The sequence below is a fragment of the Neolamprologus multifasciatus genome, chromosome 11 (assembly GCF_963576455.1).
Source record: "Neolamprologus multifasciatus chromosome 11, fNeoMul1.2, whole genome shotgun sequence".
Taxonomy (NCBI): Eukaryota; Metazoa; Chordata; class Actinopteri; order Cichliformes; family Cichlidae; genus Neolamprologus; species Neolamprologus multifasciatus.
Window position 1 is genome coordinate 15974582 of NC_140449.1, and position 13979 is coordinate 15988560.

A 13979-nucleotide genomic window follows, 5' to 3' on the forward strand; every position below is an offset into this window, starting at 1 on the left:
CCAGTGGCAACTGGCATTTTAGAAGATGGGGTAAAAAATGCAAAAACATGCTGTGAAGAAGAAAACTCAGGCATAATTACACACAACTATAAATGTTGATTTACTATTGTTTTAGAGCACAGAACACAATATACAGTGAAATTGGGGTTTTTTTTCTATTTAGAGACTTTTCATTTACTAACCAGGAACTCATGCATAAACCTGATTTGCATTTCTTATGGTGAGTTGCGTTATTACATAATGGTGTTAGTAATAAATGTATAGTTTGCAGCAGCAGAGTTGGTTTTTGTGAGCTGTGTACTGAACAGAGCTGGCTGCAGATACAGCTGTATGTGACTCAGTTTCCTCTTCCAGCGGAGCATTGACTCAGGCAGAAATTCAACATGTTATAACCCTCATATGCTTGAAATGCAAAAAGCTACTCCAATGAAGGTCGTCTTTGAGAAAACACTTGTTGTTTGTGCAATGGGTAGCTTCTGGGTTGCACTGTTGGAGATTTAAGGTGCCCTTTAAGTTCCCAGGTATATGTTCAGACAGAAATGACTTTGCCTTCATATGGCTTTCTGGTCACAGCTGTAGGTTTCCTCACCTGCAGGTCAAATACAAAGCAGACAGAAACATTAGGTCATCCTGTGCGTGGTACCTACTCCCAGTCTGGTTGCTTCAAGTTCATAATTCTGAATTAACTACAAAAAGTGTTTTACAGCTAAGCAGTCCTGCCAATGTATGTCCTCTGTGCAATTCATGATCTGCACTTGGAATAGACACAGGAAAATATCAGTTTTAGCAAATATCAGAAGTAGACTGAGTCAAAATCACACCCCGGTGTCCTGAGTCTGTAGTCTCCTGTATAGTTCATCTTATTGAGATATGCTTATTTGCAATATTCTGGGTAATTGAATCCAAATTTATATGCTTACAGCATATATGACGCTACAACCAGCATCCAGTTTGCTTGCCTCAACTGACCATAAATAGTAAATAAAAGAGGGAACAGTTAGGCTAAAGGCTTATACACACCAGATGTGTAAAAATGGTGTGAATATTTTGTGTGTTAAAGATATTTTTCAGACTCACCTATGAAAGCTATCGTGATACAGCCTGAACCCTTGGCCCAAACCCTGAAATTGTCCCTGATGCTGCCCTCTCACGAGAACTGGATGAACCCAGAATCTCTGTTCCAGGACCAGCTAATCATCGCTTGATGTCAACTTGATTTTTTTGAGTGCATTTTTTGTATAAGTATGTGTATACATTACCCATTAAGTTCACATCCAAAAAAATGTGGAACTTCAGTGACACTTCTGACGCTAAGGCTTTACTAACCTGCTCCCGCTGCTTGATTCGTTTGTAAACAAACTCAGAAAACGGTTTTCTGTGGATGAACTGGCCATGTCCTGGTGACACCTTCAGCTGCCCATCCTCATACACCACTTTGCCTCTGGAGATGGTAATGACCGGTACCCCATGACACTCCATACCCTCAAAGATGTTGTAGTCCACAGCCTGGTGATGAGTCTTGGCTGATATTTTCCTATATAAAGATACATTGGCGGCTTTAAAAAAAACAGTCAGTGGAGGCTTTTTATGAGCTAAACTCATTGGTCACATGTAGCCTGCGTTAGATAATTGCTCGATGCTTTCTGAATACCAAAGAAAAGGATAAATCTATTGTGAAAACTTAATGCAGTCCATCCTCATCTGAAACTGATTGAATCAGGCCAAGATGTACTTGCAGTTTGTTCACTGTGCAGCAGTAATATAATGTATTATTCAAAACTTTTGCTCATGTGAGGCTCTTAAAGGCTTACTAAGCACATACACTAAGCTTCTTTCAGACAATAAAAAGGCACCTCAACATTTTCACTGCTGCCTATTACATTATTGTGGCATCTATCCAAAGGCTGCTGTGTGAGCACGGCCACATAATATTGCAGCATAGCCAGTATCCAGATATAAAAAAAGACTGTGCAAGCTGGAGCCTGATGGGAAATACGAACAAAGAAACACAAGAGCGGCAACATTTTCCAGTTCTCAGCAAAATAAATTTAGCATAGCTGTGATGGAGTTTAGTAGCAGAAATTATTTAAGTAATTTAAATGGTGTACAATGACAATGTTGGTGTTAAATGTACACGTCAAACTTTGAAACAGATGGCCTACAGCAACAGAAGACCATATTGGGTGCCACGCCTGTGAGCTAAGGGCAGGAGACTGGGGCTTTAGTTCACACGGGTTTGCCTGGTTTGATTTATAAAGAAATTGTAGAATTTCTTCATTTGTTAGGTTTTAGTTTCTGGATTAAAATGTGAAAAAGGTTCAACCAAAAGCTGAACAGGTGTATCTAATCAGCCAAACACATGAGAGTCACCCAATGTATTTAGGCATGTTGACAAACGTCTGAATTTCTGATGTATACAGCATCAAATTAATGGGAGTTAATGTGAGTTTGTGGCTGTATTATCAGACAGATTCCATGTAATTACTAGCTTGACCCCATTCAATCAAAAACTGAAACCAAAGTTGGAATTGACTGGACCAACAAACAAAAATATAAGAGAGAGAGAGGAGTGGGCAATCTGCAGAAAATGATTGATCACAGCAGCTTTAAGTTACAACATGTATATTTGCACAACTACGTGAAGTAAGTTGATTAGGACTGTAGAAAATATCTTCATAATAAAAGTATGAAATGCTCTGCACAGTACAAACTGATGATGTCGAACAAATAAATCACATTTGAGTGAAAAACCAAGTCAGCAGGGAACAGCAAAGTAAGTGTGACTCAGCTGCTTCCATGAAATGCACCAGATGTCTTTCTTTCTTTTTTCATTGACCCCTTTTACTCTCCATTCACAAACATGTTTCCTGTGGCTTTGTGAAGCCAGACACCATGCCTAGTGTGCACTGACGAAAACAAGACGTGTCCTCATTATTCAGCTCACCCAATTATGAGAAACAAGTCAACTGAGTGAGCTTCCTAGGGATTTGGGTTTTTTTGTGGGGGGAGGCGGTTATGCAACTGTTTGTGGCCCCTGGTCCCGGATGTTATGAAGTGACACTTGTGCTGACGGCAAATTAATTACACAGTTTCACAGATGAATTCACTGTGCAGCAATCAAATACAATGCGCTCTCATGCTTGAAAGGCATTATGACTTCCACAGACATGCGCATGTGGTAAAGACACAACTTAAATGGACAGCATAGCAAACAGGTGATGTCCAGGAGTGACAGGTCTGAGAGGAAAGACATACTGGAAAGCACCTCATAGTAACAACTGTGGAGTTTATTGGTCCTGACATAATCTTTTTTTGTTGTTTTTGTATTATTATCAGTAAATTCATTTACAGAGAATTACATTGGGGTTTAATATGCTCTTCATCAACTCACATCCACAGTGGGTCAGATCCCTGAGGGACGCAGCCCAGATCCTTCAGCAAACAGAGCGGTGCATTGCTATTTCCAGGTTATATAAGATTGTGCTACAGTACACATGATGCTGGAATGCAAACTGTCTTCGTTTGTGCTTGTGCTTCACATAACAGCTCAAATAATACAACACAATCACATGACCAGTTTTGCGATATTCTGAGCACATTCCTGAAAGCAGCCGTAACGCCATGTATTCTGCACGAAGGAAATTGGTTTAGCTCCCACATGAAATATTCGTCAGTTTCAAAATTCTCACCATGACCCATCAGCATCGTCTCACTCATGCCTTGTAGATGGAGCTTATGTAAGTGTGTTAAAATCTTTTCCTAAAAATATAAAATTACCAAACATAGCAAAAAAGGAACCATTTCAATATTTTTTTAATAGAGTGATGAATTTCATTCATATGTAAATTGTGTCATGCTTTAATTTGCAGCTATAGATAAGTGATGACATACACCGACTTTTGGATGGAGCGTAGACGTAATCAGCTTATGTGGAGGGTTAGTGAGTGCGTTAGTGTTGACGTGGCACAGGATGAAAGATATAGCTCTTCTCTTTTTAGGTGCCTGTATCTGTCGCCTACATGCTTTACAGCTAAACTTAAAAACCTTATCTTAGTTAGTGAAGTGCCTGACAACCTTAAGACATGCTCTCAAGTGTGCCAAATGGTTCAGCATCACCGTGTGATGGAGCTCTGATGGAGACAGTGGCGACGTTACCATTTTTAACATCAGGATTTGCATTCATCATGCACTTTTAAAACTACGTACATTAGCTGAAGGCTTTCTTTCACTGCTCGATTTCTAAAGATTTCTTCCACACTGCTGAATGACCTGAGCTGGAGTTCTCACCTGGTCATCCTTGGGTCCCATATAACCACATCAGCATCCGAGTTCTTGGCGATTCGGCCTTTCTGCGGGTAGAAGTTGAAGATTTTTGCTGCGTTGCTGCTGGTGACAGCCACAAATCGGTTCTCGTCCATTTTGCCACTATGCTGAGGGGAGGAGAAAATGCACAAAGCACCCAGTTTGAGTTAGGAGGCCACACTGGACGACAACAATACACAGAATTAGCAGACAAAAGGTCAGTGCAAGCAACTCATTTCTGCCAAAATATCATCTAATGTGTGATTTGTAAGCACTGTTGCACAAAGTAAATCTTTCCAGTGGCCTTGGGGCAGCTGAGCTGATACACAGTCCCCACAACAATGGCCAGAAAATGCAGTGCTTGCAATCGTGCAGCCATCTGCAGCTCTGGGAGTTTATTGTGTGTTGCAGGAAAAAAGAAATACGCATATCATCCAAATAATTGTGAGAAAAGTAGAATTATTAATATTTGATAGTAAAGACAGTAACCCAGCATTAAACATCATGGCACGATGTCATGAATGCAAATGGGCCAGTACAGAGTCAAAAATGTGTATTTGCTACTTTTTGTTATGCAAACATTAACCACATGGCATCTTTAAAACTTGTTGTCAAGAAACCGGTGCTTTAAAAAAAAGACAACTAAAGAAGTGAGTATATCCTTAGTACTAACCACTCCTTTTTCCCAGATGACAGACATTCTGTCCTCGACACCGTTCACACCGTTAGGGATCTTGGTGAAGTCGTCCTTGCCCAGGGCTTTCTGGCACACAGAGAAGGTGCAGTTGTCCGTCCCTGTCACGCTTAAATCATCACTGGCACAATGAACAGAAGGAAAATGATTGTTATGTCCAAACTGATGATGGAATAACCTAAAAAATGTATCAGTAACCTTGAGGGTCACTTTGGTCAATTCTAAATCTTCACTCCCGAAAAAGTTGCGACAGCATGTCAAATTATCAAATCTTATAAACCTTCATTTTATTCACAATAGAATATAGAAAGCTCATCAAATTTTTAAACTGAGACATTTTTACTATTTCATGGAAAATATTAGTTAATTTTAAACTAATTTGGAACTAAAGTATTTTGCAACTAATTAAGTTAATTGACAAAAGTCAATAATGAGACGGTATAGAAAGAGCATCTTAGAGAGGCTGAGTTTCTCATTAGTAAAGATGGGCAGAGGTTCACCAATCTGGAAAAAAAAACCCTGTACAAATTGTGGAAAAATTTGTGAATAATTTTCCTTAACATAAAATTGCTAAAGCTTTGAATATTTCATCATCTACAGAAAAAAATATAACTAAAAGATTCTGAGAATCTGGAGAAATCTCAGTGCACAATTGATAAGGCTCAAAATTAATATTAGTTGTCCCTGATCAGCCTTCAGACTGAATGATTCAGTCATAGGAATAGCTGCACAGCCTCAGAAACACTTCCAGAAATCACTGTTGTTAACACAGTTTGTCATACCATTCAAACTTGCAAGTGAAAGTTCTGTCATGCAAATATGTCGTATGTGAACATGATCCTAAAATGCTAAAATCCCCACCTTCTTTAAATCCAACAGACGTGGTATTCAATGCTTGTGCTGCAAAAATTGCTCTTTGTGCCTCTATCATTTTAATAATATTAATAAAAGTTTCTCAAAGGTCAATTTGGTTGACCTTGGATGAACAATTTGACCAAACAATTTTGGGCTATTTTTATCACATGGAACAATGACAGATACAAACTATGTATTTTTTAAGCTGTTTAGGGTTTGATGCTCCAACCTGAGGCCTGCTGGACCTAACTCATCAACAGAACCTCTGATTCAGGTCCAACTAATACGCACCAAGTGGCATGCTTAAATTTCTTCAGAAATGTTCTTTTATTGATATTTTTAAAATGATAGCAGCACAAACAAAAACTGTAGCAGCAAAAAAACAGCAAAAACATAGTACAATTGATCCAGATACATTTTGTCTGATTTGGATAAATCTGTATTAGCTGATTCTGAGTGGGATCACATGGGATTCTGAACTTCTAAACTCCCATAGCCTAAAAAATCTGTAGCTGTAGCCAAAATACAAACCGAACTGAATTACAATTCAACTCACCCATATGGAAAAGAAATAGTAAAAACATATATGATTTACTCATGAAAGTGGCCACTTTCTCATTACTTTCATATATTTTTTTAGTAAGTATACAAAACATACAAGTTTCATTATATAATTTTTCAAGGGATCTTATATGTGTTTTCACTCTTGTATGCTTTTCATACAAGTTTTATACACGACAGATAAAAACTTTATAAGATTTATATTTATCTTTTCCATATGGGCAGTTTCATTTATATAGCACCAAATCCCAACAACAGTTGCTTCAAGGCGCTTTATATAAGTAAAGACTCTACAACAACAGAAAAAGAATTCCAACCATCAGACTGTACCCTATAAGAAACCACTTGGTGAAGGTGGGAAGGAAAAACTCCCTTTTAACAGGAATAAACCTCCAGCAGAACCAGGCCCAGGGAGGGGCAGCTATCTGTCACGACTGGTTGGGGGTGCGGGGAGAGAGACAGGAAAAAACACACACTGCACTGAATAAAAACCACCAGCAAGCAATATTGCTGGACTTTCAGTTCTACCTACTTAGCTAGTAGGTCCATAAGGTACCCAGGTGTGCTGGGGTCAGGTCTAAGCGGAGGACCCATGACAAAACCAGCAGCATGGGCCCAGTCTTTGTGCCAATACTGGGTACCATCAGTGCCCAAACCAGCTGCAATTGGCTCCCCAAACACTACATGCCCTGTTCAGAAAGAAAGAAAGAAAAAACCCGTGTCGGATGTTTACTAAAACCGAGTATACTTTATCTGCTCGAGAGCAATCAGAAACCTCATGCTGAGATAAAATTCTCAGTGGCTTTTTTTTTTGCCATGGCAACAAAAAACAAAATGTGTAAACACTGTATAACTCAATATTTGACTAAAACATAAAACAAAGAAAACTGAAACCAGTTTTGAAGCTCATCAGCTCTCAGCCTCACCCTCTTTAAACAGCAGGTGGGAGGAGTCCACACTCACCATCTCTGCGTGCGTTAGACACAACCTTGGCGGCAGATTTACTCATGACATGAACCACATAGAGCGGGCAGTTGACAGCATGGGCGATGGTGATAGCTCGCTGGGTGGCTTCGGCCTCCACCTCTTCTGGCCGACACAGTTCATGGCCCTCTGGTCCTGTGATGCCCATGGACAGCATCTTCTTAGCCCCCTGTCAGTTCACAGCAGGGACAACAAGTCAGGATTAAAGGTTAAAGGAGATGGAAGGTTAACACGGCACGGTGTCACTTCAAGGCAGAGACCAGACAGTCAGATTTATACTTGATGAATCTATATTGATTCGATTGAATTAAAATGTGCTACTATGAATAACAACATGTGAGTGCCTTACTGTAGTGCTGGCAAGACATTTAACACACTTCCAAGCAGCAATAATACAGTATTCATGTTGCTCTGAGCAACAACAGATCCACATGAGTTGTTGTTGAGTATTTGCTACCCCCTGGTGGTAGTTTTTTGCCATGACACTTGAAAAAAATGCTGGAAAATGCACATAAGAAATAACAGATCTTTCTCATAGTGGGGATTTTGACTGTCTGAATGTAGCTGCAGTTCTGTCTAATATTAATAGAAATTACATCATTAATTTCCAATTCATGTCAATTCAGTGAGCCACCATGACTATTCCTATCCCTCTGAAACTTAAACACCTTAACTGAATATATGCTATTAATTATACCTATGCTTATCCTGACATAACTTGTCAAAATATCTGTGGGGAAGGTTTCTGGTGACAGATAATGACAGATTTCATCTTTTTTCCTTGGCATTGTTCCAACATTGCGTGTCACGGGGCTTTCAACCAACCTTCTTCATCTTCTTCTTTCAGGGGTGACAGCGGACCATCTGCCTCCATCCCAACATATCCCTATCCTCTACTGTCAAACCAGTCCTCTGAATGTCTTCCTTTACTACACCCATAAACCTAAAAAGAATTCTTCCTCTTTCCCTCCTGCCTGGTAGCTCCACAAAGTTCCAGTATATCCACTATCCCTCCTCAGCGTGTGTCCAAACCATCTCAGACCTGTCTCTCTATCTTTGTCTCCAAACTGCTCAACCTGAGCTGTCGCTCTGATGTACTCGTTTCTAATCTTGTCCTTTCGGGTCACTGCCAATGAAAATCTTCAGCGCTGCACACCTCCGGCTCAACCTCGTGTCTTTTTGTTAGCTTTACCTTCTTCAAACCACACATCATAGCAGGTCTCACTACCATCTTGTAAACCTTCCCTTTCACTCATGCTTCTGTCCTTCTGTCATAAATTATCACTGACATTCGTCTTAATCTCTTCCTTACTTCTCGTGCCATTGCTTTGAATCGCTGACCGTCCATAGACTCATCTTGTCTTCACTACCACGACTCCTTGGATGTTCACCTTTCCACCTGTCTCCCTCTCATTCACACAAATGTAATGTGTGTTGCTTCTACTAACTTTTAATACTTTTCCGGGACATACCTACTATATACTCACTATAGATCACAATGTTGTCTGCAAACATCATAGTCTAGACATAGACTCCTGGCTGACCTCATCTGTCAGTCTATCCATCACCACTGCAAACAAGAAGGGGCTCAGAGCCCATCCCTGACGTAATCCCACCGCCACCTTGAACATTTCTGTCACTGCACTTCCACCACTATTTCCCTGTCCTCATACATGTCCTGCACAACTCTCACATGCTTCTCTGCCGCTCCTGTCTTCCTCATTCAGCACCACAGTTCCTCTCTGTTCCTCACAGCCACAATGTTTGTTATTCTTTGGACACAAAGTGAAGCTTAGCTGCCATCAGGGTGAAACATTAACTTAGCAGTCCTTCTGGGTTCTGGTGTGTTTATACTCTGACACTGATTACCTGAGCTGCACTTACAAAACCTTCACTGACAGAAAATCAAAAACAGCATATAGGCTTGTGTTGTTATGACACAGGGGTTTGTTCAGCTTTAGTATCTCACCACGCTTAGGCTATTTAATTTCTCAAGTTAAACTCTTGATATTTTACAAAAAAATAACCATATTGCTTAAGTTTGGAATGTCAAATATCAGATCTACTTTACTATTAGCAACTTTCCCCCCCTGTACAGTATAGGCAATAACTAGCTGTAAGAAAAAAACAAAAATTGTAGCTCATTAATACAAGCAACTTCTTTTTCAAAATCTGTTTTCATTTGTTTCGTGTGGTTCACACCAACCTCTGCAATCAAATCTCCATTCTCAGCATGAACCTGAGCTATGGCTCCAACCTCCTTACACTGAGCAAAAGCAGCATATAGCTCAGAATCCTGCAGCATAAACACATCTTTATAGGCCATAAACATCTTGAAGGAATTTACTCCTTTCTCTCTGGCCAGAGTCTCCATCTCTTTCTTGACCTAAAAGAGAAAAATGATTGTAATAAGGGAGACATGTATGGAGCTCTGGGGAAAAGGGGGCAGCAATATTTGGACTGGGCAAACCTACTTGACCTAGTGTCATTAGTTTTAGTGTCTAGACAGTAAATGCTAGTAGTCTACTAAAACAAAAGGATTCACTCTCATTCACCTTGTCACTCCACCATGTGACCGCAACGTGCAGCGAGTAGTCGCAGCAAACTTTGGGATCAGCCGTCTCACGCCATCGGTCATGAGCCTCCAGAAGAGACTTGCCCTTCTGGGGGATGACAAAGTCCAGGATCATTGTGGTCCCTCCTGCCAGAGCAGCCTGGTGAAATGCACACATTACCACAGAGAAGTAAGTAAATGATTAACCTGTGAAGTAGAAAATGCTGGAAAAAAAGTGATTTGAGTGTGGCTACTAGTCCAGACGTTAAAAACAATCATCTTTGTGAATGGTGCCTGAACAAACAATGATTGACAGATTTCTTATTGTCACTCCCATTAAAATAACACCTGATACAAATGTTGAGAAGTCGTGGGCATCAGCGTAACAATGACCTCTGATCTGTTTTTGTCCTGCAGATTAATTCTTTGCGGGATCAAGAAGATTTGGAGCCACATAAATGAAACTGAATCAAACTGCATTGAGAAGAAGGCTAACTCTGACAACAGAGTTACCCCCACAGTTTAGAAAAACAACTTCCCAACATCTAACCAACGTCTCATATCAGTGTCAAAGAATACAATCAAGAGAGGAATGGAGACATGATGGGAAGAGAAAACTGTGGAGAAGGAGAGAAACAGCTCATGATCCAAAGCACACCTCACCATCTGCCAAACATGGTGGAGGCAATATTATTGCATAGGCATGTACGGCTGCCAGTGGAACTAGTCACAGTGTTTATTGATTTGTGTTTTTGTGACTGCTGATAGCAGCAGCAGGATGAATTCTGAAGCGTTCAGGGCTTTAATCTCTGATCAGATTCAACCAAATGTTGCAAAATGGATTTGCACTTCCCACTGCTCGAGGTAAAGGAAGGGGATGTTCTTCAGTGGCTAAATCAGTCACCTGATATCAACCCAACAGAGCATACTTTTCAGTTATTAAACACAAAACTGAAAGTAGAGAGAGACACACAAACAACCGAACTTGACTGCAGTAAAGGCCTGGCAGAGCATCTCAAGAGAGGAAACACAGCATTCAGTGATTTCCACAGCTTCTAGACTTCAGGCAGTCACTGACTTAAGGATTTTCATCCAAGTATTCAAAACAACTTAATATATAAAAATATTTTTGTTTGTCCAATTATTTTTGAGCTTCTAAAAGTGTCTGTCTATGTATTTTCCTTCCCAAAAAATTATGCAATATGTTGCTTAAATTCCCTGAATTAAAGCTGCTGTCAAATACTTATGGAGCAAAACTGCATGCTGATGCTGTTTTAAGACAGAGGTGATTCTGTCACTCTGTCACTGTCACTGTAGTGTTTTATTCATATTTTATCCCACATTCTCCTTCTTTTCAGAAATTTGATTCTACTCTCAAATATATTCCAAATTCAGCTTTTGATTAAAAAAAAAAAAGGACTTGCATCCATCGCATGCACTTCCACTTCCACTCATAATAGGTGAAGGTGATTACTCTTACTACCAGCTTCTTTGATTTGCTAAACATAGCCAAACATATCTTGCCAAGCAACATGAAATTAATATGACAGATTCATTTTAAATAAAACTCTACTTTGGTTCCAATATGGAAGTCGTCCACAGCTCTGGTTCCCATGAACGCCAGTTCCATGTGCGTGTGCGTGTCGATGCCACCGGGGATCACCAGTTTATCGGTGGCATCAATGACTCGCACTCTTTTTGGAATCTGAAGATTCAGTCCAACCTCAACTATTTTCCCATTTTCGATGTAGACGTCGCCGATCACGGAGCAGTCCTCGTTCACAACTTTGCCTCCTTTAATCAGGATGCCGCTGGGCTCTTCCATTCCTGCTCCGTGCAACTCAGAGTGTTAGGACTGCGTAAGGACACAATTTGCGCAAACTGTACCGATCTCTGCGCTCTGACGCTGATCCGTCTGTGTGCAGTGGAACCCAGAAGCTGTGCCAAAGAAGCTATATACGCAGGTCAGCTCCAAAGTTCATATGAGATATCAAAGGACAGAAACGCCCCAGGTCAGTAACCCAAAAAGATTTGGCCTTCCTAATAATGATTTACACTAACTCGGTATGCATAAGAATATCTTGGAGTAAGTCTTAAGTCTTGGATGGACTGACTCACTGTGAGCCAAAACTGAGCCGATGTCTTTAATAACTAATAAATAAGTAACTGTTCCATATGTAAAATATTGAAATGTGTAGCATAAGTTTTCTCATAGTGAAAAGCTGAGAAAATCACTAAAATGGTTATTTTTTCTGAATTGTTATTAATCAGTTCAGTTTAATCAATTTTGTGTCAGTAAACGTAATTAAATCATACTTTCAGTTCACAGATTAATTTCCTTTTGCTTGCAGAAATAATGAAACTGTAAGGCACAGTCTCAGGGGCCCTCAGGAAGAAACTGGAAATAACTGATATACAATATCATATTCAGAGTGCTAGATTAACTAGCTTCATCTTACGGAATACTGTTGTTGCCTTGCACTCATCAAGACGTTATAAATTGATATAATAGTTATCTAAATTCTATATTTGCAGAAAAAGCCCTGCATAGAAACATATGAGATAATTTAGACCATTGTGTTTTAACTTTTACAGTCAAAATTTATTGACTATTTGGGTAGAAATTTGGAATCCGTCACTATGATAGTCCTTTTATATTAGGATTCTATGTATCTATGAAACCTTTTCAGATATCAAACCTAAAGTTTGATTTCAAAAACCAAAAATCTGATTTATTTCCATCTCCTCACTAATTTATAACTACACTTGATTCAGAAACAGAAAAGGAAAACAGATCCCTCTAGTAGGAACAAATTCTAGAGTAACGTTTCATCAAATCACCAAACACACTGTGGTCACTGACGTTATAGTGCTTTAAAAAAATATATGTTTCAAGGTATCATTGGGAAAATTGTATTTTTTTGTGGTTCAATTATCTCAGAGATCAATGCCCCGAACCTTTACATCCCACACATTACTATTGCCAAAACTTTCCAAGATGTTCAAGCAGCTGAATAGAAATATTAGTTACCTGTATTGTAAAAATTGTGAGATGTGTATGAGTGGTGTCTTTTTCTAGAAAGATCCCGTGTAAAGCAACGGCACTGTTTACTTAGACATAGTAGATGTACAATCTCAAGTCTTTGCACTGGACTTTTCTTTTCTTTACAAAACATTTCTGAACATGAAAATATTATTTTAGTGTTTAGTGTTTGTAGTTTTGTGTTATACTGTACAAGCTTCCTTTAAGCAAACAAAAAGCAAACCCATGAAAACCTAATTAAGGATGTTTCCCTGACATAATATTCAAGGGAAATGTAGTTTTAAAGCAGTTGTGGACTACAAACATGGAGTTTAAGGATCTGAGAAACATACAGAGAATTCAAAACAAATATACAATAAAAATGTATAAATATTATCATGTCTTATGATACCACAGTTTGTAAATATGAATACATATTTTTTTAAAAATAACACCGCATTACAAAAGATCATATATCAAGAAATGTTGAACAATCCACTGGCAAAAGTTCATTTTTCACTTCCTGCTACCAGAAAAAGAGACTTCAGCTTCAGTATTAAAAGCTAGTATGTCACCTCTGTTTCTAGATAACTGTTTGAAGGCACACATTTTGACTTGTGGAAACAGTGGCACATATATATTAAATCAGTAACAGTGGAACACCTGAAGAGCATATCCTTTGGAAGAGCGTGGTCATTTGCTAAGAAAGCCTTTGACTTCCACCACCAATAAATAAACACATCTGTTGGAACTGTTTATATTTAATATAAAGGGAAAAAAAACCAAACACAGCAGGCTGCTGATAATGCCGTGATATCCCTAGAGCATGCAACTGCCTCTCTTTCATGAAGAGTTGTTAGCTACCGGGAGAGATTAATATTTTACTGCAGTGGATTGGTTGTCTTCGCCGCATCAGTCCAGACAACTTTTTCCCATCCATTAGTGTATTACGAAAACAAGACACATCGGAGAGACAAAGATGCATGCACTGGCGAGATAAGAGCACG

General features: G+C 39.3%; 1 protein-coding gene across 1 annotated transcript; it reads right to left on the reverse strand.

Moving 5' to 3' along the window:
* Nucleotides 1–87: 87 nt before the first annotated feature.
* Nucleotides 88–11883, reverse strand: dpys (dihydropyrimidinase). Its single transcript, XM_085177921.1, has 9 exons — nucleotides 11524–11883; nucleotides 9952–10110; nucleotides 9603–9782; nucleotides 7376–7565; nucleotides 6945–7101; nucleotides 4976–5117; nucleotides 4288–4430; nucleotides 1327–1534; nucleotides 88–589 (listed from the first exon to the last, which is right to left on the reverse strand). Exons 1-9 carry the CDS (start codon nucleotides 11773–11775, stop codon nucleotides 530–532), a joined length of 1491 nt encoding a protein of 496 aa, XP_085034047.1. The 5' UTR covers nucleotides 11776–11883; the 3' UTR covers nucleotides 88–529.
* Between the last annotated feature and the right edge of the window lie 2096 nt (nucleotides 11884–13979).

Bases quoted from the DNA above. Each gene is read 5' to 3' on its own strand.
- dpys (XM_085177921.1), bottom strand. From the start codon at position 11,775: ATGGAAGAGCCCAGCGGCATCCTGATTAAAGGAGGCAAAGTTGTGAAC. The intron at 1,535-4,287 runs GTGAGAACTCCA...ATCTTTATATAG, and splicing joins TGGGACCCAAGGATGACCAG to GAAAATATCAGCCAAGACTC. The intron at 590-1,326 runs GTTAGTAAAGCC...TTTGACCTGCAG, and splicing joins GAATCAAGCAGCGGGAGCAG to GTGAGGAAACCTACAGCTGT.